The sequence below is a fragment of the Anguilla anguilla genome, chromosome 5, assembly GCF_013347855.1.
Source record: "Anguilla anguilla isolate fAngAng1 chromosome 5, fAngAng1.pri, whole genome shotgun sequence".
Classification (NCBI taxonomy): Eukaryota; Metazoa; Chordata; class Actinopteri; order Anguilliformes; family Anguillidae; genus Anguilla; species Anguilla anguilla.
The window spans coordinates 35,697,452-35,724,437 of NC_049205.1; the positions used below are offsets into that span (position 1 = coordinate 35,697,452).

The 26,986-nt window shown below is 50.8% G+C and overlaps 1 protein-coding gene across 2 annotated transcripts in view; it reads left to right on the forward strand.

Annotated features, from left to right (window-relative positions):
- Nucleotides 1-22,515, forward strand: part of syt7a (synaptotagmin VIIa) — a 124,585-nt gene extending 102,070 nt beyond the window's left edge. For both annotated transcript variants that reach the window (XM_035419141.1, XM_035419142.1), the window contains 6 exons: nucleotides 11,794-11,917; nucleotides 14,732-14,999; nucleotides 16,572-16,741; nucleotides 18,978-19,092; nucleotides 19,832-20,031; nucleotides 21,431-22,515. In XM_035419141.1, coding sequence (XP_035275032.1) covers nucleotides 11,794-11,917; nucleotides 14,732-14,999; nucleotides 16,572-16,741; nucleotides 18,978-19,092; nucleotides 19,832-20,031; nucleotides 21,431-21,535 — 982 coding nt within the window. In that variant the 3' untranslated portion in view covers nucleotides 21,536-22,515. The remainder of the gene's footprint in view (nucleotides 1-11,793; nucleotides 11,918-14,731; nucleotides 15,000-16,571; nucleotides 16,742-18,977; nucleotides 19,093-19,831; nucleotides 20,032-21,430) is intronic.
- Nucleotides 22,516-26,986: the final 4,471 nt, after the last annotated feature.

Here is a 26,986-nt window from a genome sequence, read left to right on the forward strand (position 1 = left end):
TCTCTACACCCTCCACCGCTGACTGCGTGTCACTGCTTCCAAGCGAGAAGCGAGCATCTAGCCCCCACCCCACCCCTCCCCCCCCAGCCCCACTTCACACTTGATGGAAGGTCGATGCGGTGGGAACACGGGCCTCAGGAACACTGTAACGTTGTGAACTAAGCCAGTCCGGTTCGTGGTGCAACAGTAGTGTCTTAGTAGAATGACAGAGTTGGGCGGCAGTGTGGTATAATGGGTAAGGAATTGGTCTTGTTACCTAAAGGTCACAGGCTTGATTCCTGGGTAGGACATAACTGTCGTACCCTTGAGCAAGGCACTTAACCTGCATTGCTTCAGTATACATCCAGCGGTATAAATGGATGCGATGTAAATGCTATGTGAAATGTTGTGTAAGTCGCTCTGCATAAAGGTGTCTGCTAAATGCCTGTCACGTAATGACAAAAGAAGGGAGTACGACGAATACAACGGAGTTTATCAGCCGGCCATCCGGCGTGTGTTTTTCCACACGCTCCGCACGTCCACACTCACAATGCATGCTCACGTAACCAAAACACTTGTACAAATAATGTCACTTAAAGGGCCATACATCCCAACCGACTGTTACCAGGGCCAGGGGTGTTTTCGGGGGTAGGTGGAGACGTGGAGGGTGTGTGGGGGGGGGGGGGGGGGGGGTGGCTGGTCGATGGGATAATGTCAGAAAGATCCCGGCTAAGTGCAGAAATTCCTTCCCGCCCCTGCTAATAACCACCCCCCACACCCCCCGCCCCTTCCCACTAAACCCCTGCTTTTCTGAGGCTGGGTAACTGTCAGCTACAACTACCTCATCTAATGCCATAAACAGCCATCGCTGCGCGCTGGAACAGCGGTTCTGAGATTTCCCCGGGGACGATCAGCGGAGCGCCGCCCCCCTCTCCGCGTTCGGCGACACGGTGCCGCGCCTCTCTCCGCGACTCCTCTCGCCCGCGGTGTCGCTTACGGTAATATCCTTTTAGGCCAGGCAATTTTAGCGCGGAGGGGTCCTGGTGGGAAAGGCACGTTCCACGCACACGCGCGCCCGGCGCATTAGCCTGTCCTTCAGCCGCGTTACGGCGGCGCCGCCGCCGCCGCCGCGGTGGCGCGAAACAGCGAGCTTTAATTAGGGCCCCGTCAAATTCCTCCTCCCGGTTGCCCACGGAGATGCATATTGCTTCATTTACAATTACGGGCTTAGCAGCTACCGGGGGACCGCTGGGAAAATGAGCCCCGTGGGAGACGGAGCGATCTCGTGATGTGTCCTTCTCGCTATTTCTGACCACCCCCACCCCCATCTTTGGGACCTCCAGACCTTTTTTGTATTAAATAAATAAATAAATAAATAAATAATAAAAAATAAAACAGCTGATACGCGTGCTGTCTTGAATTCGAATGTACTACGGAAGACAGACAGTAGTGAGCTCACGTTCTGGAATCTTAGACGCTGCTGCCAGACAATAAATAAAGATCTCCTTCTGAATTTTAAGAAGGCTACTTATTCAGGTGCTTTTAATTGATAAAAACACAACCTTTGGCAAGAGCAACAGGGGGTGTGTGTGTTGTTTACAAATGGTGCAGTACACTGTACGTGCCTGTTTATGATCAGGTTAGGAACAAATTTGAAATTAATTTTATGTATGAGGACACTAAGTATTATGTACTCTATGCATTCATACAGGATGTGGGAAAATACTGTATGTCTTAATGTAGACACATTCAAATATGCCTTAAGTTAGAATGAGCAGTATGGGCGTGTTTGAGCACAGAAGGCATACATTGGACCAATTAGGCATGCGGTTGACCTTTGCAAAGTGGAATAGTTTATTTGCAATTTGCGTGGCACTAACTTCATATGGCTTCATATGACACACAAGCACTTCACTTCACAAACAAAAGAATGAACAGGATGCAACGGGTTCGGTTCCTGCCAAATCCACGCATTTCAACCAACGCGCTATTCCACGAGCAGCGCTGGGGAGCGCGCCTACAGGCCGCGATGTGTCTGTGAGGCTGATCCCTCGCGGGACTGAGCATCACTGAAAAGCAATACGTGCGCAAGAGTGCGTGCGCAAGAGTCCGTGCGTATTCATGGTGGGCAGTAAAAAGGGTAACGTGCCTTTTATTTGGTAATTATCCCGATGATATGTTTTTGCTCCGTTTTCATGCTTAAAAAAGCATTTCAATAAAGGAGGCTCACGCGTTAGTCTTTAATTCCCATTTCACTCGATTGTACTGCTGGTGGTTTTTTGTGCGATCCCATTAAATTATTTTGAAATTATTTTTTTAAAAACTACTTGTTTTGGGTTTTAAACCAGTCTCCTATCTTATTGGTACACCCAAAGTAATTGCTATAATAATAAAAACGGTTAAATTTGACCTGCGCAGAGAGGCTGTAATGACGGTCTTTATTAAATACACGGCAATCACCTGCCCTTATGCGATCCTTTTCTTCAGTCGGGAAGCTTGTTAATCGTGGAAAATTGACACTCAAGAGGCAGATCTGATTAAAATTATCGGAGCAGTGGCAGTGTGTCGGCCTCACCTGTTTCCAGCTCATAAACCACGGACGGTTCATAAAATGTAAACAAGGTGTCACCTCGCTGTGAGGACGCTGTACGTGGCTGTGTGTGTGTGTGTGTGTGTGTGTGTGTGTGTGTGCGTGTTTGTCATCTGTGTGTACGTGTGCGTGCCTGCCTGCCTGCCTGCCTGCGTACGCGCGTCTGCCCGGGTTTGTTATTATTTCCTGTATGTGCAGGCAGACAGATATAGTGCTTCCTCCCCGGTGTCTTCGGCGAGCGGCAGTATCCCACTCCCCGAGGAGGCGGCTCTGCACGGCAAAACACACCCCGAAGGATGTACCTGTGCCACCAGGCGCGTTGCCGCGCGTTGCCGGGGCGGCCAATAGGCACGAGGGAAAGGGGAGAAGGGGGAGGGAGGAGGAGGAGGAGGAAGGCGCAGAGAAAATGAGAGAAATGAGAGCGACTGGCTGCCTGTGAGCGAGGAAGGATGGAGGAAGGCTGAGGGAAGGGCGTGGGGTCGTCGGGGGATTCGAGGCAAAGAGGACGGGGGAAAGCGCTAAAGATGGAGGGGCGCGGTGGAGGCGGGAAGTCTGTTGCCGGGGGGTCGCGGTTCCGCGCGCGCGGGACTTCTCCGGCTCGCGTCTCTGTCGGTGGAAACGTCTCCGCCGAGATGCTCAACGTGCGCAACGAGGCCGAACTTTGCTAAGTCTGGTTTTTCGCTGCCAAGTCGTTGCCGTGGCGTCGCTCTGACTCTCCCGCGAGGGAAGACTCGTTCGCTAAATCCTGCGATGCTCCGTGGCCCTTTTCTGTTTTTAGACCTCGATTCAATTCACTCGAGCTGCGAAAGAGCTTCTTTGTTCGCAAAAGTGCACACTTGGGCAGCCATGAGTATTCATACCATAGCACTATTTTTCCAGATAACAGTTTTTAAAAATTACTTCAAATAATGGCACGATTATGTTTACGAGCGATGTGTCTTATGAAGGCCAAGTGAGTCTCATTGAGTCGCCTTGTTTCTAAGAGATTGCTTTGATTATGTACTGAAGGGCCCCTTCCTTGTAAAAGTTGGATACGGTGTCTGTTATAAAGACATATGTGTAAAGAACACTAAGGCACAGCATTTTCTATTAGCTAAATGTCTTAGTAATTACTGTTGGTGAATTGTTTGCTTTTATGAGTGTGTTATCATTTGTGTTTTTGTAATTTTAAGAAAAATGGGACAGGTTGCAGAAAGCCAATAGATCTGAGAATATCAGACAGGTGCATCTGCTTGCTGACGTTCAGGTTTTGAAAATACTTTTGGATGTGTGTCGGTGTTATCTGGTGCAGACTCTGCTTGCGCCTACAAATAATTCAGTCTGTGCTGCACTGCAGTCTATAACTGGATTTTTCGAGATTTCATCCAACTAGTCTGGTTGGCTGATTCCAACAGTGACACAGAGGCTATAACGGAAACGTGCCGGTCAGACTATAATCATTACCACGTTTCATTAAGGATATTACAATTATATTTATTGTTCAATATGCCAAGGAATCCATATAAGGTCATGAGAAACGGATATCGTCTGATCTGCTCGTAATTGCTTTGTGTCTACCGGGCTGTGTCCAGGAAATATAGCCGGGGCTTCAACAATCCCGACACCGTCGCCGCCTGCGCCTTGTTCGCCGTTCGGCACTGCCGCGTTGCGCGCCCGCCCGGTCCTGCCCGAAATTCCCGCTGTGCGGCTCCGGAGAGAGCCGGCTTTAGAGCGGGGGGCCATTAATCGCACGAGCGTGGCGCGCAGGTGCTTCTACGCAGCAGGGCGGCACGCAGGCGCCGCGCGCGGCTCCAGAACAGGTGCGAGGCGCGTTTGCGCGTATGGGCATGTGCGTGGCTGTTTGCTGATATTTTTTGTTAGCACATGTACGTGTGTGCGCGCATGTGTGTGTGTGTGTCTGTACCCGGGTGGATGATTGTGGGTACGTGCGTGCGGCAGTATGTCTGTGTGTGTGTGTGTGTGTGTGTGTATGTACCCGGGTGGATGATTGTGGGTACGTGCGTGTGGCAGTATGTCTGTGTGTGTGTGTGTGTGTGTGTGTGTGTGTGCCCGGGTGGATGATTGTGGGTACGTGCGTGTGGCAGTATGCGTGTGTGTGTGTGTGTGTGTGTGTGTGTGTGTGTCTCGGCAGCGCAGGCCTTTGTTCCATATCTCTTAATGGAGAGCTGTTTACAAGGATCTAAGTTACTCTGGGATATTTTCCCAGCACGCAGAGTGGTCTAGGAGTTGAGGATTTTAATTGCACTTCATGGTTTAATCAAAAGGGCGAGCTAGATCATAGATTGGATGGGGGAACTGGGAATGAGAGAGAAAGAGAGTGAAGACTAGTGGGCACCATGGTGAAAACTCTGGAGCAGGAGCAAGCCTTCCTCTGAGCAGAAGTTTCCACTGACAAAGCACAAAGGAGGTAAGCGATATTAATCGACCTCCATAGGCTCTAATAATGCATTAACTTGGGAGATGGCCCCACATTAGTGAGACGCTCTTGTGTTACTTCAGTGTTTCAAACAACCTGCTTATACACCTCTGCAGACAGATAGCAACCTCCAAAGCACAGATACCTTGCAACCTCAACCACTGGTCCTGGCTCTGTATGACTGACGTGGGCATAGGACGGGGTTAACCAATCGTGGATCAGAGGTTGGGAGCACCACGGACGCAGAACCTAACCACCTCTGGAGAGGAACGAGCCAGATTCCTTGGACCAATAGCGTGTCAGGAGGCGGCAAATCCCATCTCCCTGAGCCAGCAGATTCTCGGACTCTCTCCTTGAGAAAAAGACACTGCTGGAGCTCAGGGTACCGGTGGAGGTGGAGATAAAACAGTAGGGCACTGAACCTCGTGACCACAGGTTCCTTTGCCTGGAGGCAGTGGTATTCAGCAGGGAGGATAAAGCACACCTGGGGGGGGGGTGAGGGGGTGGGCGGTGCTGGTCCTGTGACTTCAGCTCCTCAGAGCACCCCTTCCCTCTCCCTGTTCGGTTGCAGGTGGAGAAAACGAATGGATTTCTATTTCTCAATAAAAGCTCAAATAATATGTCTCATTTAGCGTATTTCCGATGTAGCATCGTCCAGTGAAAACTCGGGAGGGTCAAGGGACTGGGACACGGGCCAGACAGCCAGGGAAAGCCTCGTGGCAGAACGTTTGCACTGTAAATACCGCGAGGCACCAGAGCTCCATCCCGTACAGTAGCTGTTATGTAAGCGGCGCCGCGCCGAGCATCGACTCCTCGCTCCGAACTCCGCGCTCGTGACGAGCGGCAGTCTACAGTAGGGAGGACCAAGGAGGTGAGAGTGAATGGAGTGTCGGTGGTGCGGACGGGGAGAGAGGTGGTCGGGGGGGGGGTATGTGTGCGTTCGTGTGTGGGACGCCGGTGGGTTTTTTGGATTGGGGTTTGAGGGGGCGGGGGGTGGGTGAGGGGGCGGGGGTGGGTGGCGGCGGGGGGGGGTTCGGGGGGGGTTGGGTAAGGGTGTCTCTCTCGCATTTCTCTCCAGCCTGGAAGCGGAGTGTGTCTCTCTCCCCCTCCCCTTCACCAAGCGACTCGCCCGCGGTCAGGTAACGAAAAACATAAAGGATAGTATCACAGGTCACGGTGAAACCCAAAGTGGCCCTGCCCGCCTCCGTGTGCGTGTGCGTCTCCCCCCCCGTGCGTGTGCGTGCACACACGCGTGTGCACGTCTGTCTGTGTGTGTGTGTGTGTGTGTGTATCTTCTGCGAGGCACTCACCCGTACCTGTCATATATCCTGCCTTGTCTGCCTTGTTCTCAATGTGTCTGCTGTTTGCTGCCCTCTTCCTTTATTTCCCCCCCCCCCACACCCCAAGGCCTCCCTCCCCTGTCCCTGGCTCTCTGTGTTTCTCCAGCCGTTGCCATGCCGACAGCCCACTTTCTTTGCTGGTGCTGTGGGAGTAGTGGGCTCCCGTAGCAGCTCTGTGGCCCCCTCTGCCCCCTGCTGGCTGCTACATGCCACTGCAGGCTGAACGACACCCGGCATCTAGCTCTATGCCCACATACAGTACATGTGTTTCCAGTTACAGAGTTACACCTGTACAGATTGGCAGTGTTGTAGTAGTCCCATACTGTATTATACAAATCTGTATGCCCCTGTATTTATCTTAGCTCAGAGCCTCAAAAATAAAGCCTCTTCCTTATTTATTGGGAGGGGGCATTAGAACCTGATATACTCTGTATTTTCATGTAGAAATACATTATATTGGACAGAATAGTGGACATAATAGTGAATGGGCTGACAAAGTTTGGATGCTGTCCTGTCTGAACGAGCAGCTCCGTTTTCAACAGTCCTTGCCAGCCAGGCATCCGGCTGCCATTCTCATTCTCATTCAAAATATGACACCATTCGGTACCTCCTGTGAACCCAATCCTCGCTCAATAGTCAATGTAATTTTACCGGTGGCAGAAAGACTCTGGCTTGGGCCTCGGTGTTCCTCCCAGGAAATGGACTGTACCTCTTGAATGAAGCATGAGGAGGGATGTATTATTTAGTCCCGACAGCGTTTTTTTTTTTTTTTTTTTTTTTTTTCAGAAGGCCTCCCCTCCCTCGAACGGATAGTGGGGAGGGGGGAGGAGGCAGAGGGAAAAGGAGGAGATGATGGGCAGAGAGGTCTGGGGCTGGTAGTTTTCTGCCGATGGAGGAACGGCCTTCGGGCCTTCCTCTGACCTCAAAGAGCCTCGCTTCAGGGGGACGTCGGCGTTCCCCTTTCGTTTCCCACTCTCTCGCCGGCGCGCCTGCGGTTTGGCGTTTGGGCTGTTTTACCAAATCAAAAATTCTTTGGCTTCCCCCCCCCACCCCACCCCACCCACCGTCAACGCACAACTCTGTGAATCGATACCTCCCGGAGATCAGAGACCTTCCCCCTTGTTGTGGTTTCGCTTCACCCCCTGTTTCTGTAACCTTCGCCAACGGTTCGTCTGCCTGTCCGTCCGTCCGTCCGTCCGTCCGTCCGTCTGTCCGTCTGCCTGTCTTGCTTTGCTTGCCTTTAACTGTCTGTCTCTCTGTCTGTCTTCTTTTATTTGACTGTGTCTGTATTTTTATACTGAAAAGAGAAACGACAGGATTTGTTTGTTGCTCATTTTGGTTAGTGCTCATCTCCACCCTTCAGAGGGTTCAGACGACCCTCCAAGTGACATCCCCTCCAAAAAAAAAAATTTGTTTTAACTGTCAGACAGACAGACAAATGGTGCACCAGACAGACAGACAGACTGTCTGTGGGGACCATTCCTCTTGGATGTCAAAGGCCCAGCTTTCGCTGGAATGGCTACCGCCTGTGTGCTTTTTCCAAAAAATGTCAGTTTAAATTGTACAAATCCAATGGGGGGGGTGGCTGATTTGCATATTTCCCACCTTGCCCCACGCCCTTAGTGTTGCACCAGTTTAGCTCTGTGCCGGTTAGTGTGAACTCTCTATTACCCTTCCCATCTGAGCACCAGAGACGTTCCAAATACACCGCCTCGTCTCCCAGACTAATGGACAATGGGCACGGACCACCTCCTGTGGTCATGTTGCGGTCAAGCTTGGCTTTTGGTCAGAGCGCGGTCTCCTGGCAGCAGGTTGGAACAGCGCTCAATTCTAACTTTGGAACGCCCAGTCATCTGGCTTTACTCTCTCCCCCGATGGGGAGCGCTGTGCGATCCGGTCAGCTGCCAAGGATTTGACCGCGCCCCCCGCTTTGTGTCGGAGTAAACGCGCAGATATCGGCGCTGCGAGCGAGTGCGGAAATGATCGTCGCAGGACAGGGAAAAGCAAACGATGCCCTGCAGAGGATGGGCTCTGTATTTCAAATGTCTCTGGTTTCTACAGCCGCCCCTAGATCTCTCTGTAGTTTTTTCATTCATACCTCCTCTAGTCGCGTAGCGCCGTTTACAAGATGCGGACATATGATCACCTAACTCTCTGTTTTCTTCCCTTTTCCCTGTGTCTTTGTATGTAGTCTCTTTAATCTGTCTCTCTCTTTCTCTCTTTCCCACTCTCTTTCGTCCTCTGTCGTTATATTTCCCTCGCTCTGTTAAGCAAGTGCTATTTCCCAGTCCCGGTTTCTTTTCTGTAACTAATCAGTGTTTTTATTTCTTTCCTCCTCCCTCCTCTCTCCTGCCACTCCCTCCCTCCCTGTGGGACCTTTCAGCATCTCTGTTTCACCCTCAGCCTTTTCCTCCACTGTGTATTTTTGTACGTGCGTGTGTGTATTCGTCTGTTTATTTTCGTAGTAGTAGTAGTAGTTGTTTCTTTTCTAACTGACCGAAATTAAGCCTTTCTTGTGTTTCCAGGCCTTTTTTTTTTTCTTTTCTTATACCCCCTCCTCCTTTCTTTCTTGCAGCTCAGTTTTAAAAAAATAAAAATAAAAACAGGCAAACAAACGCACTGGCGTGTGTGTTGATGTCTCACTCTTGTTTTCGTTTGATTCCGTAACCTCTCTTTGTTCATGCTATTAATCTACTGCCTCTCCTCTTAACGCAGATAAATGTCTCTCTCTCTCTCTCTCGCTCGCCCTCCTCCTCACCTGTCTTCTCCGCAGCGCCTTCTTATAATTTTCCGTGTGCCTCCATTGCGTGTCAGCACAACCTGCCCGCCCCCCCCCCCCCCCCCCCCGCTCTTTCTCCTTCTTTCTCTCGCTTTCCTTTTCTCTCTGTGTCTGTCTTTCTTGCTAACCGCTCATTAGCGTCTTGCCTCTCGATGTGCCTTGACCAGTCAGTCTGCTCTGGAATTCTGTGTGTCTTCTGCTCACCAGACTGTAACCTAACATTAGCTGGGGAGTGCCTTTTTCTGTCCTCTCTCTCCCGCTCTCTCTCTCTCTTTCTTTCTCTCTCCTAATCTGACCCTCTTGCTCTTGTTGCTACTGGGATCTTGCTGTTGTTATTGTGCTGAGGGGCAAGGCCATTGCTAATTACACAGGAGCCTTGACTTTGCCTCTGAAAGTTTCCAAACCCCCCCCAACACACACACACACACACACACACACGCACCCCTCAGATTCCCATCCCTATAAATAACTGATAGTGGTCTCTCTGTGCCCCCCTGAGGTGAGCCTCCTCTCCCAAGCCGTGTATTCTCCTGGACTGTGTCCAAGCTGAATTGTGACAAATGAACGCGCTCTCACCAGAACAAACGTCGCACTACGCCACAGTCCCCTGTTGATTGTTTCCCTGTCATTCTTCCATCTTTCCCCCTCTCGGCGAAATCACCTGTACCTCTTTTCCTAAAACGTCTCGGTGAGCCGACCGTGTTCACCCCAGGGACGCCGGAAATAGACAAGCAGAGAGGTCTGGGCTGTGCTAAGCCTCTGGTGCATATTGATGCGTGCGTGTATGTGTGTGTGTGTGTGTGTGCGTGCGTGTGAGAGAGAGAGAGAGAGAGGCTGGAGACATTAGCCAGTTGCACCAGGGTACAGTGTAGGCTTCCCCTTGAGGAGGGAAGATGGGCTTTACTCACTGTGTGTACTGGTACTGGGCTAGGTCATTCTTTCATCCATCTTTTTGCTTCCTTATTCATCGATGGATGGGATTGTAAGAATCAATGAATAATTTTGCTTCAAGGCAGCTCAGTTTTTGAAATAACCTGCTATACGTGTGATTTTATCATCATTAACCTGGCAATGTGGGAAGTCACCCCTACAAATGATCATCTTCGGTCTCATATCAGTTTCATTGGTAGAGCACTCTGAGTAATTGTTTTTGACATGCATATGCAATGTAATCACGCTATACCACCTAGAATGAATTTTTAATTTAAATTTAATGACATCATTTTCTAGCGATGGGGTAATGATGCTTCAGGAGCCCCAGAAATGCAGGAGTAATCAGTGGCTAACTGATCCGAACCCATAGAAAAAATATTTTGCCGCTTTGAAGAGCAAGCGCGTTGCTTTTAATTTTACAGTCTCCCCTTTTCATATTGCTGACGATGCCCTGTCATTTCCGACTCGTCAGTTATGGAAGATTTGCCTGCGTATTGCTGGACATCGAGACCATAACCCAACATCATCGCCCAAATCAGTATCTCGGCTCTCAGAACGCTCGTTTTCATTTGGTGGCACCGTTATGATGCTCCGAGCATTCTGATTGGCTGGCGACAGCTGTGTGTGAATGGGGGCTGCCCTCCCCAGTGTCATTTTGGGTTCCAGGGTTCACATTTTCACACAGCAGCCTGGCCGACCGGTCTAGCCTGTCATTACCCTCGGTGCAGTATCTCAGCTGCATTGTCCAGACGTCAGCCCTGGCGTGGCGCCTGTCAGGCCCCAGCTACGGAGCTGTCGGGCCCCAGCTAGCGCACAGCGTCACTGCAACCCCGTACAACACTGTAGCAAGGCCACGTATGGTTTGTGCTGTTCTAGTCATTCAGTTCGTGGAAAATTCCAGAGAATTCATATTATGATTTCTTATCAAGAAATGCCGTTGTTGCATCGCAAACGTGTTCTTGAAATGTTTTCATTCAATCTGGATCTGTGCATCATATTCCTGGAAGTTGTGGTTTGAGGTCTTTGGGAAGAAAGTAAGAAAATCCATAAGAATCTGTGGAACAGCGTTGTTATCCGCTGCGACTTTACACAACCTTACTGCAATGCTGTTGAAGTTTGCAGTATGCCTTGTGCTAGCGTGGTTCAAAATGCATATGCCGTGATCAGGTCCAGTCCTCAGGTACCACTGTGCGCTTTGCTTTACAGATACAGAACTCCATTACAGGCTCCAACCGCAGAGTGTTCAGTGCTCTGGTGGGGTATTTATTTCAATGCCTGTACTGTAGTACTGTATGAGGTGTTAATGTGCGGCTTTGAGGTCATGTTAAAAATTCCCAGTACCAGAGGTGGGTAACCTGGCTTCAAAGAGTAAAAAGACTGACCATGTATTTGCGCCACCAACATGCACTAAACCAGCTGATTATAATAATTAGTTCTCCTACCATGCTGAAGAGTTATGCTAATTAGAGTCAGCTGGTTTAGTGCATGGTGGTGGAGCAAATACATGGTCAGTCTTTTTACTCTTTGAAGCTGGGTTACCCACCTCTGCCCAGTACCAGACCCATCATGGTGGGGAAACACGCATGAGAGTGTGGAGGGTAAAGGAAGATCGCTCTACAACCCGCCGAAACCCTGCAGCCCCTTACACCACCCCAATCCCCCCCCCTTCCACCAACTTGCCTACTGACCCGTCATCGCCCCCTCCCGTTCCCGAATACCAGAGTTTCCACAGTGATCCTGACCTGTGCTCCCACAGGGCCGGGGGCAACAAGCCGGGCAACAGCCCCAAGGGCCACCCCCCCGAAGAGGGCGACCGGCGGAACGACGGCCACTCCTCCGTCTCCGACCTGGCCAACTCCCTCACCAGCGAGATGCTGATGGTGAGATACCGCCTCCCCTCCCCTCTCCCCTCCCCTCCTCTCCCCTCCGTCGCTCTCCCTCCTATCTGTTCATCTGTTGCCGTCCCCTTCCGGTGCGGCCCCGGTGCAAGGTGACCCGCGGCGGACGTTTTCAAGCAGGAGGCGCGGAGGTAATTTGCCCGAAACGCCCCCCGCCGCCGCCGTCAACGAACGCCCCCCCCCCCGGAATCCGCGGTGACTCACGGCCCGCGGAGGCCGAGCGGGCGGCCGTCCGTCCGTCCGTCCGTCGCGGGCCGAGGGCGGCTTGCCAAGGTGAATTACGCCTCGGCCCCCGCCCCTCGTTCCGGATCGCGCCTCGGAAGCCCGATCGTTAGCGTGACCGCGGCGCGATGCGAGCCGCCGCCTTGTCGAGTCATTAAAGCCCTCGCGGGGGCTAATGAACAGCCTGCGCGCGCGGCGCGTAGCCCTTCAGCTTCATCCTGCGTTTTTTTTAGCCGCCGCTAGGGCTGAGCATTTAGCGCCGGTTCGAGGTGCTCCTCCGAGCACTTTCGAGCAGCGGCGATAACGGCGGTCGCGACAGAAACCTGGTCGTCCCGATAAGGATGTCGAATTCGATTTTGAAATTTATCGTTTCCGGATGCGGCTGCGGTTCTCTTCCTGCCTCTTGTCTTGTGTGTGTGTGTGTGTGTGTGTGTGTGTGTGTGTGTGTGCGAATATGCCGCTAGCTAATCCACGAGGACATTTGTCACTCAAAGCCCATAATTTGTCAAGCAAAACTGAAGGGCTAATTATATCTGACTGCGACTGCCAAAATTTATGGGTAGTTTCTCATTTTTATTTTGTTTGTTCACAACAGCACCCCGTGTGTGTAATCCACCAGCCCAGTCAATTCACTGCCCCCCCGTTCCCTTACCTTGATATTAATATCCGTTTGGATATTGCTATGGTGTGCAAAACCTGATGCTTCGATCATTTATTAAGCACTGCTGAGGAAATTCCTGACTATTTATTGCAGGGTTGCCACACTGGACGTTTTTTTTCCACCGAATGTAGGGATTTGTGGGAAAAAAAAAGGCATGGGGTGAATTAAAGATGGCAGATTGTCAGGAATATCTTTGGCATCGACTCTGACGAGCATCTGGCAACACTGATTGAGGGCAGCTCACCTACTGCCAAGGAGTGAGGAAGACGCAGGTGTTCCCAGGGCATTGCATTCCTGTGTGTGTGTGTGTGTGTGTGTGTGTGTGCTGTATACACACATAAGCACACATCTGCACACATCCACACACACAAGCACATGCACGCAAACTTGCACTCACATACACGTGCATGTATATACACACACACACACACACACACACTCATGTGCTCGCACACACGTACACGCACACACACTCACACACACACACACACACACGCACACACACACACACACATGCACACACGCACACACACTCACATGCACACACACACACACACACACACACACACACACCTTTAGCCAGTAGAGTATGTGGGCTCACTCCATTAAAGGCAGCCGATAAGGGGGCTTCCGCAGGGGGGGCCGGCCGGCCGGGAGAGGCCTGGACAGTGCTGCTGAGGTGATGTCCTGCCACTCTGTGGGGAGCTGTTATCTCCCTCTGCCATCCCTCCATCCCAGTCCCCTGCTAACCCAATCAGGCCTCAGCAAGGGAGAGAGAGGGGGGTGGGGGTGGGGGTTGGGTATGGGGAGAATACAGCAGTCTGCCAATAATGAATGTCATGAGTCTAGGAAGTCAACCTTGGGCCATGCCTCCAGTGTCTCTGCCTCTCCCTCTCTCTCTCTCTCTCTCTCTCTCTCTCTCTCATTCTCTCTGTCTGTATGTCTGTCTCTCTGCCTCTCCCTCTCTCTCGCTCTTTTTCTCTCTTGCTCTCGCTCTCTCTCTGTCTCGCTCGCTCTCTCCAGCTCGCTCTCTTTCTCTCTTGCTCTTGTGCGCTCTCTCTCTGTCTGTCTGTCTGTCTGTCTGTCTGTCTCTCTCCCTCTCCCTCTCTCCCCCTTCCTTTCCCTTTCTCCCCCCCTCCCTCTCTGTGAGACGCTGGCCTTTTAAAGGGATTGCCGTCACACTCTCCTTGCTAAGCAGTGGCGGGGCAGAGGTCGCGTGCGAGAGAAAGGTGGAGTGCTCTGTCTGCAATCTGAGCACCTCCTGCCTCTTAAAAAAATTAGCTGGGAAATTAAACGCCACCAATCTGGCTAATGTTATAAAAACATTTCAGTCACCCCCCACCCCCCCTCCCCCCAAAAAGGATTAGGACTGCAGAAAAAAGCCAGAGGGGTACAGCCGCGATGCTAGCAATGAGAGTGCTTCAGGTACAAAAGATTTTCACAGCGTCGACACACATTACACCAATGTGCTTATAAGGTTACAGGGGTACAGGTTAACCAGTAGGGATCGCAGGGTAACTGTAAGTAGGAATCCAATCTGGACAGCGAGGGGCTGGAGGAAATGCTATACTGGTCCAGCCCAAACAAACTCAGCATGTGTCAAAAGCAGTCAGTGTGCAAGTGATTGATTCCAGTATTGTGTATATCCCAGTTTCAGCATTTCGTTTCATTCCACATGTAACAGGATTTTCTAATGTTACTGCGATCCTGTCACTGAATATTTCTGAGATTTCTCTGGGACGATGTCTGTGGGACATCTCTGCTTTCAAGCCACCGACGCTGGTAATTTTAACAGAGTGTCAGTGCTTTGGCGTGATGTCAGCATAGAAGGTTCTCAGCCTGTGAGTCTGTGTCTGTGTCTCTCCCCGCCGCCCCCCCCCCCCCCCCCCCCCCCCGACCTCTCCCCCCGGCAGTTGTCTCCAGGCTCGGAGGAGGACGACCACGAAGGCCACGTGTGCGAGAAGCTGGGGCGCATCCAGTTCAGCGTGGGCTACAACTTCCAGGAGTCCACCCTCACCGTCAAGATCCTGAAGGGCCAGGACCTGCCCGCCAAGGACTTCTCGGGAACCTCCGACCCCTTCGTCAAGATCTACCTGCTGCCCGACAAGAAGCACAAGCTGGAGACCAAGGTCAAACGGAAGAACCTCAACCCCCACTGGAACGAGACCTTCCTCTTCGAAGGTCAGCGCGGGCCACGGCCTCCCCCCCCCCCCCCCCGTTCTTCCCCCCCCCCCTCGAAGCGCACGTCCGTCACTGCGGGGGGCTTTTGTCTTTCGGAGCCCGCTGGACCGCGGCCAGCGCTGGTTTTTCCACCTCGGAGCGGACGTGAATGCACTCGCGGCCGTTGTTCTCCAGCGAGGCCTCCTGCGGCCTTTTTTTTCTTTATTCTTTTTCGCTTGGAGCTGGATGACCCGTGTTTGATATTGAAGAAATATCAAATGATGATGCTTAAGAGAGTCTGTGGCGATTTGTGTGTCTAAGTGTGTGTGTGTGTGTGTGTGCATGGGCATCTGTGAACTTGTAATACTATCTTTGCGAGAACCAGATGTCCTCACAAGGATAGAAAGATGAGGAAAATTTATCTTTGTGGGGACCTTTCGCTGGTCCTCACAAGTTCAAGAGGCTGTTTTAGGGTTAGGACATAGGGTTAGAGTTAGAATTAGGTTAAGGTTAGGGTTAAGGTTAGGCATGTAGTGGTTAGGGTTAGGGTTAGGGTTATAGGTTACGGAATGAAGTCAACGTAGTCAATGGGAAGTCCTCACAAGTATAGGAGTACGGGACTGTGTGTGTGCGTATGTGTGTGTGTGTGTGTGCAGGTGTGTGTGTGTGTGTGTGTGTGTGCATGGGCATCTGTGAACTTGTAATACTATCTTTGTGAGAACCAGATATCCTCACAAGGATAGAAAGATGAGGAAAATTTATCTTTGTGGGGACCTTTTGCTGGTCCTCACAAGTTCAAGAGGCTGTTTTAGGGCTAGGACTTAGGGTTAGAGTTAGAATTAGGTTAAGGTTAGGCATGTAGTGGTTAGGGTTAGGGTTAGGGTTATAGGTTACGGAATGAACGTAGTCAATGGGAAGTCCTCACAAGTATAGCAGTATGGGACTGTGTGTGTGTATGCGTAGGTGTGTGTGTGTGTGTTTGTGTGCATGTGTTTGTGAGCATGTTTTGCCTGCATCAATGCTGGCATTCGGTCTGTTATAGTGATCAAACGTCCTCAACAGCTTGTTCTGTAGTACAGCGTCTTCTGCTCATGAGGAGATAATCTGACATCGGCTGGGAAGGCCTTTTCTCAGATCACCTTAATCTCTCTCTCCGTCTCCGTAATCTCTCTCTCTCTCTCTGCTTGCTCTCCTTTCTTTTCTTTCTTCCCTACTGTCATAGTTTCCCTGTCCTACTGTATAAATCACTTTTCTACCCTATTGTCATGTTTGCTCTCTCTTACTCTGAATCATCTTTCTTCCTCTCTCACCTCCCCTTCTCTCACCTTAATCCCTCTCTCGCTCCTCCCCCCCCCCCCCCCCCCCGCCTCACGCTCCATTTCGGCTCACCTTCGGCTCAAATTGTTTTAATTGACCCGACAAATATATTTTCGCGTCGCCGGAGCGTGTAGACAAGCGGACAAATTAAGCCGCGGACCGAAAGGAGGCGTAGCGTTCCCGAAAAGGAAAAAAGAAAAAAAGGGAGCGGAACGGAGGCGTGAAATGGGAGAATTAACGCCGCGCGCGTTACGCGACCGGCTCTGTGTTCCCCAGGGTTCCCGTACGAGAAGGTGGTCCAGCGGACGCTCTACCTGCAGGTGCTGGACTACGACCGCTTCAGCCGCAACGACCCCATCGGGGAGGTCTCCATCCCCCTCAACAAGGTGGACCTGGCGCACATGCAGACCTTCTGGAAGGAGCTCAAACCATGCAGCGATGGCAGCGTAAGATGGGGGGTGGGGGGGTGGCAGGGGGGTGGGGGGGGGGGGGGGGGTGGGGGGGGGGGGGTGGGGGGGTTGGTGTTTGAGGGGTGGGGGGGGGGGGTAGAGGGAGGGATGTAGTTGAAGAGGGAGAGGAGAGAGTGGAGCTGTGGGGGGGGGGTGTGTGAGGGGGGGGTGGGGTAGGGGGTGTTTGAGGGATGGGGGGAGAGGGAGGGATGTAGTTGAAGAGGGAGAGGAGAGAGTGGAGCTGTGGGGGGGGGGCGTTTGAGGGGTGGGGGGAGAGGGAGGGATGTAGTTGAAGAGGGAGAGGAGAGAGTGGAGCTGTGGGGGGGTTGTTTGAGGGGGGGTGGGGTAGGGGGTGTTTGAGGGATGGGGGAGGGGGGGGATGTAGTTGAAGAGGAAGAGGAGAGATTGGAGCTGTGGGGGGTGTTTGAGGGGTGGGGGTGTGGGGTGGGGGGACGGGTGGTGGTTGAGGGTGGGGGGAGAGGGAGGGATGTAGTTGAAGAGGGAGAGGAGAGATTGGAGTTGTGGGGGGGTTGTTTGAGGGGGGGTGGGGTAGGGGGTGTTTGAGGGGTGGGGGGAGAGGGAGGGATGTAGTTGAAGAGGGAGAGGAGAGATTGGAGTTGTGGGGGGGTGGGTGTTTGAGGGGTGGGGGGAGAGGGAGGGATGTAGTTGAAGAGGGAGAGGAGAGATTGGAGCTGTGGGGGGTGTTTGAGGGGTGGGGGTGTGGGGTGGGGGGACGGGTGGTGGTTGAGGGTGGGGGGAGAGGGAGGGATGTAGTTGAAGAGGGAGAGGAGAGATTGGAGCTGTGGGGGGTGTTTGAGGGGTGGGGGGACGGGTGGTGGTTGAGGGTGGGCGGAGAGGGAGGGATGTAGTTGAAGAGGGAGAGGAGAGATTGGAGTTGTGGGGGGGGGTGTTTGAGGGGTGGGGGGAGAGGGAGGGATGTAGTTGAAGAGGGAGAGGAGAGAGTGGAGAATTTGGCCAGATGGCAGCGCCAGACTGGGATCGAATAATACTTTGAAATGCTTGTAACCCTTTAGGCGCCAGTGCATCGTTGAACATTCTCAGGAACATGCTGTTTTTTTAAAAAATGTACTGGTATCTAAGCAGTTGGATTCATTCAGATATGTATTTGATCCAGCTGTGGGAGCGCTGGGAGGTATAGATACTGCACATGCAGACGTTTGCTGGGTTTTTAGCAATCTGACATTCATATTTTAGCATCATAAAAAGGGCGAAGATGTGATACACCATGCAAAATTGGTTACATGCGTTGAAGGCTGATTGAATCCTACGGAGAACTGCTATCGCATTTCTATGCGTGGGCTATGGACGGTTAGCCGCGGAATGAAAACCGCTTTGAGATAATTGTCAGGTGTGGGTTTTCTCCATACCGAGCGTGTGTAACAAGTCCGTTATTACTGCGCATCGTCTTTACAAATCCATCGTAAGCTTTTTTTTGCGGGCTATTTTATCGAGAGGGTTGAGCCCAAGCAATTTTGGATTTGACTGTACATTCCAATTTAATGTTTTACATAACGGTCATATGTAATCCTTCATAAACCATTGCCTTTGCATGGAACGGCGTGTGAAGCTATCGCGGTCTTTTAATTAAAGCATTAGAAAGGCTTTGTGACAGTTATATTCCCGGTAAAATGTGATGAGGTAACTGCTTTGACACTCACGCCAGGCAACGCGTCTGAAACTGGAATTGATAAAGACGGGGTGGAGACGTCAAAATGACACACAGTAGGCCCTGTCTGAGAGTTAAAACACCTGGGAACACGTGTGCATGTGTGTTACTGTGTGTGTGTGTGTGGTGTATATGTGGGAGTTTGTGTGCATGTGTGTGGTGTATATGGGGAGTATGTGTGTGTGTGTGTGGTGCATATGTGGAAGTGTGCGTGTTAGTGCGTGTGTGTATGTGTGTGAGTGCGCATGTGTGTGCGCTCGTGTGTGTGTGTGGTGTATATGTGTGAATGTGTGGCTGTATGGGTGTGTGGTGTATATGTGTGAGTGTGTGTGTGTAGGGGGGTGTGTGGTGTATATCTGTGAATGTGTGGGTGTATGGGTGTGTGGTGTATATGTGTGAGTGTGTGTGTGTGTAGGGGGGTGTGTGGTGTATATGTGGGTGTGTGTGTGCGTGGTGTACATATGGGAATGCGTATGTATGTATGTGTGTGTGTGTGTGTGTGTCTGTGTGTCTGCACTTGTGAGTAACTCTCCCCGTCCCTCTTAGGGGAGTCGAGGAGACCTGCTCGTGTCCCTGTGCTACAACCCCACAGCCAACACCATCACTGTGAGCATCATCAAAGCGCGCAACCTCAAAGCCATGGACATCGGGGGCACCTCAGGTACCGTCTTTGAAGCTTAGCCACCGTCTCCGTCTCTTACTCACGCACCGCCATCGCTCTGCACCTGTTCACCGTCTCCTTTTTTTGGACAATCATAGGTTCAGACCCCGTTCTGACTCAAAGCTGGAATCTACCTTTTAGCATACCGAGGGCCTGCAAAACCTTTTAGCACACGCAGAACCAATAACGTGACCAGTGATTGGTCATGGTGTTTGTTTTGCACCAATCGTTGGTCATTTTACTAATTTTGCTTGTGCTGTAAGGTTTTTCCACATGTTTAAGGTCTTAGTAAATCAGGCCCTGAATGTACCTCACTATTCCTTCTTGAAGAACACTGCTACTGAATCGCCTGCTCACCACTGTCTTATTAGCATGCTTTACTCCTTTTTGACTAGCATCTGGAATGATCAGTCACACTGTGTCATGCACCCTGCTGACCCTTTCTCTTTCTCTCTCTCTCTCTCTCTCGATTTCAATTTTCAATTTCAATTTGCTTTATTGGCAGGACAACTACAGTCATATCGCGAAAGCAACACATATAACACACAGAAACATGGAAAGCACAAATACAACATGCAACAAGTATGACCCACAACCCTGACAACAAACATATTTTTTAAAAATAAACAGCCTTATTCATATAGTAAAAAAAATAATTAATTAACATTAGTTAAGGTGTGAAGGAGATAAAAATGATATATAATTACAATAAATCTCACTCCCCCCCCCAATGGTGCAGACCCCTATGTGAAGGTGTGGCTGATGCACAAGGACAAGCGTGTGGAGAAGAAGAAGACGGTGACGATGAAGCGATGCCTGAACCCTGTCTTTAACGAGTCCTTCCCCTTCGACGTCCCCGCCCACGTGCTGAGAGAGACTACAATCATCATCACTGTCATGGACAAGGACAGGCTTAGTCGCAATGATGTCATCGGCAAGGTAGGCCTCATGGGTGGAGCCCACTTAAGTTCGCTGTACTGACACTGTGACCCACTGATTCACAAACTGACACTGTGACTGAGTGATTCACAAACTGACTGACACAGTGATCAACTGAATCACGAACTGACTGGCACTGTGACTGAGTGATTCACAAACTGACTGACACTGTGACCCACTGATTCACAAACTGACTGACACTGTGACTGAGTGATTCACAAACTCACTGACACTGTGATCTACTGAATCGCGAACTGACTGGCACTGTGAATGAGTGATTCACAAACTGACTGACACAGTGACTGAGAGATTCACAAACTGACTGACACTTTGAACCTACCGATTCACAAACTGACTGACACTGCGACCGAGTGATTCGCAAACAAACTGACACCGTGACCGACTCATTCACAAGCTGACTGACATCGTGCCCGACTCATTCACAAACTGACTGGCTCATTCAGAAATGAACAGCACTGAAAAACGAATCAGCTTCTATCTTGCATTGTGTCTTCTTTACGATCCTTTTAGGAATTGAGCCCCCGAGCCCCAGTATTTTAAATCATTTTCGGAAACCCTCTGTTGCACTTTACGCATATGGCTAGATTTACCATAGGATCCAGTACCCAGTGGAACTGGAATAGCATTGCCAGGACTGGCCGGCGGTGACACTGTCTGGGGAAGTGCATGCACATTCACACTGATTTACTGAGTCACCCAGAACTGATTTACATCCACAGGGCTTGGGTTCTCACCCTCTCCTGCCATTTTCACAGCACTCCGAATGTGCTTAATCAAAAAGACAGGAGTGTCCCACCCCTGCCAAGCAGTTCCAAGGCAGTATAGGCATATGTGCTTTCTCTCTACCCCTCTCTCTCTCTCTCCCTCTCTGTCTTTCTCTCAAATTCAAATGAGCTTTATTTGTATAATGTATATATATATATATATATATATATATATATATATATATATATATATATATACATATTGCCAAAGCATGACTAAAATAGGCATATCTCTCCCTTTCCCTTTCGCTCTCTCCCTCTCTCTCTCTCTTTCTCTATTCCCTATGCAAAGTATCTTTGCAGGCAAGCAACGTGCGCTTTGCTGGCACTGTCTCATTTAAGAGTCTCTCTGTCTCTTTCTCTTCCACAAATTAAAATACAAAAAAAAGGTTTATTCCCAAACTTTATGTTTTTCTGTATTTCCTTCTCGATTCAATTCAGTTCAATTCAATTCAAATGTAAAATAGGTTTATAGGCAGGCTGTACTGCAACACTGAGTCCCGTCTGGTCTAATTTATCTAATAAAAATGCATCTCTCTCTCTCTCTCTTTCTCTCTCTCTCTCCCCCCCCCCCTCTCTCTCTCTCTCTCTCTCTCTCTCTCCCCCTCTCGCAGATCTACCTATCATGGAAAAGTGGCCCTGCGGAAGTAAAGCACTGGAAGGACATGATTGGGCGCCCGCGCACTGCAGTCGCCCAATGGCACGCCCTCAAGGCCTGATTGCCCCGCCCACCGCCCCCTTCCCCTACGTTTAAGGCCACTTCTCCCTCCCTCCCTCTCTCCCAAAAAAAAACCTGTCCTTATGCACAAGACTGACTCGCTGCCAGGCTGCGAAACACGGGTACAATTAGCCATCCATAGGACTCTTTTAAGCCCCATTGGTCCTCTTCTGTTTTTCTCACTGCAACCCTCTCTCTTTTCCCGCTCTCTTCCCTGTCTCTGTCTGTTTGTCGATTCTCCCTCCTGCCAATAGTCCCCCTGTTTCTGACTGTCTGTCTGTCTGTCTGCCCTTATGCGCTTGTACCCGCCCTTTATTCTGGCCCCTCCCTTCTGTGACGTTCTTGGAGTACATTGTGGGCGGAGCCAACTAATCCTTTATAAGTCTAAAATTGGACCTGGAGTAAATGGCATAGTCCTGCACTCACGTTAAAGCTAACTGACCAATCCAATCTGACACCTTTGTTAAGTTGTGGCCCCTCCAGGAAGAGGCTCTGTCTCTTGCTATATTCATGGATCCGCGGGTCCGCCTCTCATTTCCAAATTAGCCTCCATTGCTGCAGGGGAGGCGGGAACTTGGCTAGAACCCCCGTCCCCCTTCCGTCTGTGATTTATCGCTTTATCACCACTGTTTCACATATGCTCCGCCCATTTATGTGAGGGATGTCCCCGCCCACCCGTCCTTCCTCGTGTTCTCCTCCTTTCTCCCATACTCTCTCTTCCTCTCAAAAGAAAGGGAAGACAGCTAGGCGGAGTGGAAGAAGAACGTTGATGGGATGGACGGACGGAATAAAATGGATTCGCTCTTCTGGACTTGGACTCTCGGCTCTCTCGTCCCTCCTTCACTCTATCCCTTCATCTCTGGGACAAAGATAGTGGATCTTCCCTCTCTGGAACCCCTTTGTTGTCCATGTGTGCAGTGGGTGCTGTGTTGTAGCTCCATCAAAAGTAGAGTTTAAAAAAAGGAAACGACAAAAAAAAAAGAGAAATCCGAAAACTGGAACGCGAGTAAAACGGGATAAAATTTCCAAGGGACAAATTTTCGAAGGTTTGGGAAAAGGAGAGCGAAAAAAGGATCCGAGAAAAAGGAAAAAATTGATGTCATTTGTTGTTTTTTTTTCCTTGTAAAAAGAAAAAAACAAAAACTGAAGAAACCAATCAAAAAAAATGTTCTTCCAGACTTCAAGCGAAAAAAACAGAAGCAAAAAGTCAGTTTTTTTTTTGGGGGGGGCCGCGCCGTGCGCGTGAGTTCAGGTCTTCGGTGGTTCGTTTCGCCCCGCGCCCTTCGCTTTTATTCCTCCCTCTCTCGCTGCCAGGGGGGAAACGCTCTTGCCGGAAGCTTCCGGGCTCTTGAGAAACCCCTTTGACGCAACCCTCCTCCCCTCATCGGAACCCGCGGTTGACTGGTGCGTGTGCGTGAGAGTGCGTTCCGTCCTCGTGTGTGCGCCTGAAATTCCGAGTTTGCCGGCGAGCTCCGCTCTGCTCGTCGGGCTCCTTCTTTGCTTTCCTCTCGTCCCTTGCTCCCCCCCCCCTCCGCCATTTTGGCTTCGTCTCTCTTCGTCTTTTTTTCTCTCTGTCCCTCTGTCCCTCTCTTTATCTCCCTTTCCCCGTTTCTCTTTCTTCTTTGCTTTTCTTTCATCCCTTGCTCCTCCCCCTCTGCCATTTTGACTTCATATCTCTTAATCTTTTTTTTTTTATCTCTGTCAATCTCTCTCTCTCTCTTTCTCTCCCTCTCCCTGTTTCTCTTTCTCTCAGCCGAGTCCCGCGCTGTCAGAAGTGGGGGAGAGGCGCTGAGCTTGATCTGCACTTTTTGATGACTAATAATAAGAACTATACTAATAATAATGAAATGCAAATGTTTCATATTTTCAAGGGAGGGGGTGCTACAAAGGGCAGGCGGTGGTTGTGGGGAGGCGTGGTCTGGCTGGGCCTGGCTATGTCACGGCAAGGAGGGGGTGACCTGCGCCAAGGCGGGGCGGGGCGGGGCGGGGCGGGCATCGCCATCGCTCGCTAGTTTGTTGCGAGCGCGATGGTTTTGCCGCACCGCCTGCACGTACGCCATTTCAGACAGGAAGTGAAGATCACCGCGCAACGTGAATACGCTGTGACCGCTAAGACAGGGCGGCTATTTGGCCACACCGCCGCTACTTGCTTTTGTGGGCGAATGCTGTTATTTCTGTCGGTTTCATCGCACGTGCGGCAACGGGGGCTACGTGGCGCCCCCTTGTGGCTGTCACGTCATATAATGTAAATGGAATCGGGAAACTCCACGGTTGCTAAAGGGGTAATATCTGGGCAGCTCCGACTGATGAAGGGAGTGTGACAGTGACGGACAGAGGAGTGCGTGGTAGTAGTGCCTCGGCCTTCTCCAGGGCAGGCGTTGAGTCACTGAACACAGGGAACCTGTACACATCAACAATGAACTGAGATAAGTCACAAACATGTTAAGGCATATGTGTTATAGTCTTTCTTCCATACAGTTATGCTGCATTCTGACAGGAAGTTTCAGAAATGGTGCAAAATTATCACTTAAAGGTGCTTCATACACTAATTCTGAATGAGCCACAAACCATTCAAGAAAAATAGGTATCAATTTATTCTCATATACATGTTTTGTCCATGTGTATGGTAGATGCCCAATACATGTTGTTGAATATTCAAATAAGCTATATTAACATATTAATTTATCATCAGGCAGCAGTTGTTCCATTGCAGTTAGCTAGTTTTACAAACTTGGTGACTTTGTCTTTCTTTTAAAATGAGAGTGATGACAAGAAGGTGCATGATATGACTGTGATGGTTAGAACGCAAAGGGTAAAAATAGAGGTTGATTTGTTTATTTGGGTTGAACTGGCCTGCTGTGACAAGCAGTTCTTCATTTTCCATAGTGTGAAAATGTGAGGATGAGTTCTTTTTTTTTTTTGCATTTATGCATTTATGCCTTTGTTTGCATTGAGGATGAGAAAGACTTCTTACATCACTGAGTTAAGTTAATTTACTGAGTGCAAAATGAGAGCAAGGTAGGCTGTGTGTATGTTGAGCATGTGCACAACTGAGTGAAGCAGGGCATTGCTGAGCATGTGCACTACAGAGTGAGGCAGAAGCCTTGTCCAAAGTAGCACACTTGCTTACTATTGAGTATCCAAGGTGTATACAACTTGTATACAACTTGTATACTCAACATTAGGCAAGTGCGTTGAGACAGACACAGCCAGGGCATGACACAGCATGTGCACTACAGAGTGAGCAGGGCATTAACTGAGCAAATGCACTAAAGAGTTAGCAGGGCATTACTGAGCATGTGCAATAGAAAATGAGCTGGGCATTAATGAGCATGTGTGCTGCATAGTGAGGCAGGGCATTACTAAGCATGTGCACTAGAGAGAGTGCAGGACCTTACTGACCATGTGCACTAGAGAGAGAGCAGGGAATTACTGTGCATGCCCAATAGAGAGAACTGGGCATTACTGAGCATGTGCAATAGAGATCACGGGACATTACTGGGCATGTGTACTAGAGCTTCAATAGGAAATTACTGGCGTGTGCACTAGAGTGAGAGCAGGATATTACTGAGCATGTGCAGTAGAGCGCGAGCAGGACATTACTGAGCATGTGCAGTAAAGCAAGAGTAGGACATTACTGAGCATGTGCAGTAGAGAGAGAGCAGAACATTACTGAGCATGTGCACTAGAGCGAAAGCAGGACATTACTGAGCATGTGGAGTAGTGCGAGAGCAGGACATTACTGAGCATGTGCAGTAGAGCGAGAGCAGGACATTACTGATCCTGTGCAGTAGAGAGCGAGCAGGACATTACTGAATATGAGTGAGGGAGGGGCAGGCTGCTTATTCCTTCCTGATGCTGACTTGATGACACGGGAGACCACTGAAGGGAGGCGCTGTAAATTCAGGCACATCGTAAGTCTCCCCACTCAGAGCGGTGCCACACCTGCGCTTTACACCGGCGGGAGGAGCGCGGGGTGACGGGCGGCGCCAGGGGCCAGTAGCCCGGTTATTTACGCCGGCCCGTCGGCCCGTCGGCCCGTGACAGGCGAAAGACCGAAAGCGCCGGCGCTTAGAATTAGTAGCCGCGCCGCGGCCGTGCTCACGCTCGGGCGCGCGTTCGCGGACGGACGGAGCGGCAGGGGCTGTCAGTCACGCTCGGGACGTGATTTATCGGCGGTGTCGAGCGGCCGGGGAAAGCGCCGCTCCCGTCCTGACCGCTGGCATTTGTTACGGTAGAAATGAAAAGCAGATCCTGGCGCGGGGAGGGGGGGGGGGGAGCGATTTGCGGCGGGCGCGGATCAGGCCGCTTCGCCGCGTTAAACAGGAGAGCGCCGTGGCGTTGGCTGACTGCGCAAAGGTGTCTCTCAGAGCGAAAAAAAATAATTAATAAAATGACCCACTTTTTGGATTTTTGACTGGGTTTTTGACAGGTTTTTGCTGCGATAATGAGATATTAGCATTAGCATTTTTTTTTTCCCTGGTAGGGCTGAATTTCCTACCGCGTGTCTGTGTAGCTCGTGGGACTGCGGTTAATGAGAGGACTGGTGCTGTGTGCTGGGGCAGGACTCTCTAAAACCCGCTCTGGGTCGGTCGCCGGAAGAGGAGCGAGGCATTCTGGGACGCAGTAACCGCAATCGGGCCCTGTCGGCGCGATGGCGAAGCCGCGGCGCTTTAGCGTTAGCCTCGCTCTCGTCATCAGCGCTGCTACAGGCTGTAGTCCCAGCCAGGCGCCGGCTGCCTGAACCTCTCCAGCCCCTTGCCGGGTCAGAAAATTTGACGGACAGGCAAGCGGATAATTGGTCGAACCTTCAGAGCGTAAGGTCGGGTGCGTGTTAAGGCGCTCGTGAGGCGTGTGAACAGCGTGTGTCCCGGCACACCGTGTTCCTATTAACGCACACGGGGTGCACACGCGTTCCCTTGGGGCATCCGCCTCAGCTAGAAAACCAAAACAGGAATTGGGGGGTGGGGGGGGGACGTTCGCGTTGCTTCAAAGTATGAGGCTCACCCTCCGCAGGTCATCGTTTCGCTATCGTTCCTGGTGCATTCTGGGTAGGCTGAACCAAGGGATGTGGGGAGCAGAGAGCAGAGTAGTTTTGAGGGGGGGAAAAGAAGGTGCTGCTGTAGTCCTCTCCTTAGCACTTTACTCGGGATTACATCATCCTGTTAGCGTTGCGCTAACGCCGCGGTGGAGTACACCGCTGCCACAACGGGTCCAATATTTTAGAGGAAAATTACGACTGTTACTGAAAACAAAATGCCTTCCAGCAGAGGATACTGGTCACACCCGTCAGCTAATAAGTGACATTTGTATAATCCTGCCGTTTCTATAAAGAGAGAGTGAGATAGAGAGAGAACAGGGAAGAGAGCAAGAGAGAGAGAAGGAAAACAGAAGGGGAAAGAGAGAGAGGAGTACGTCCCCTCTGTAAGGAAGCCAGCCGAGCTGACATGTT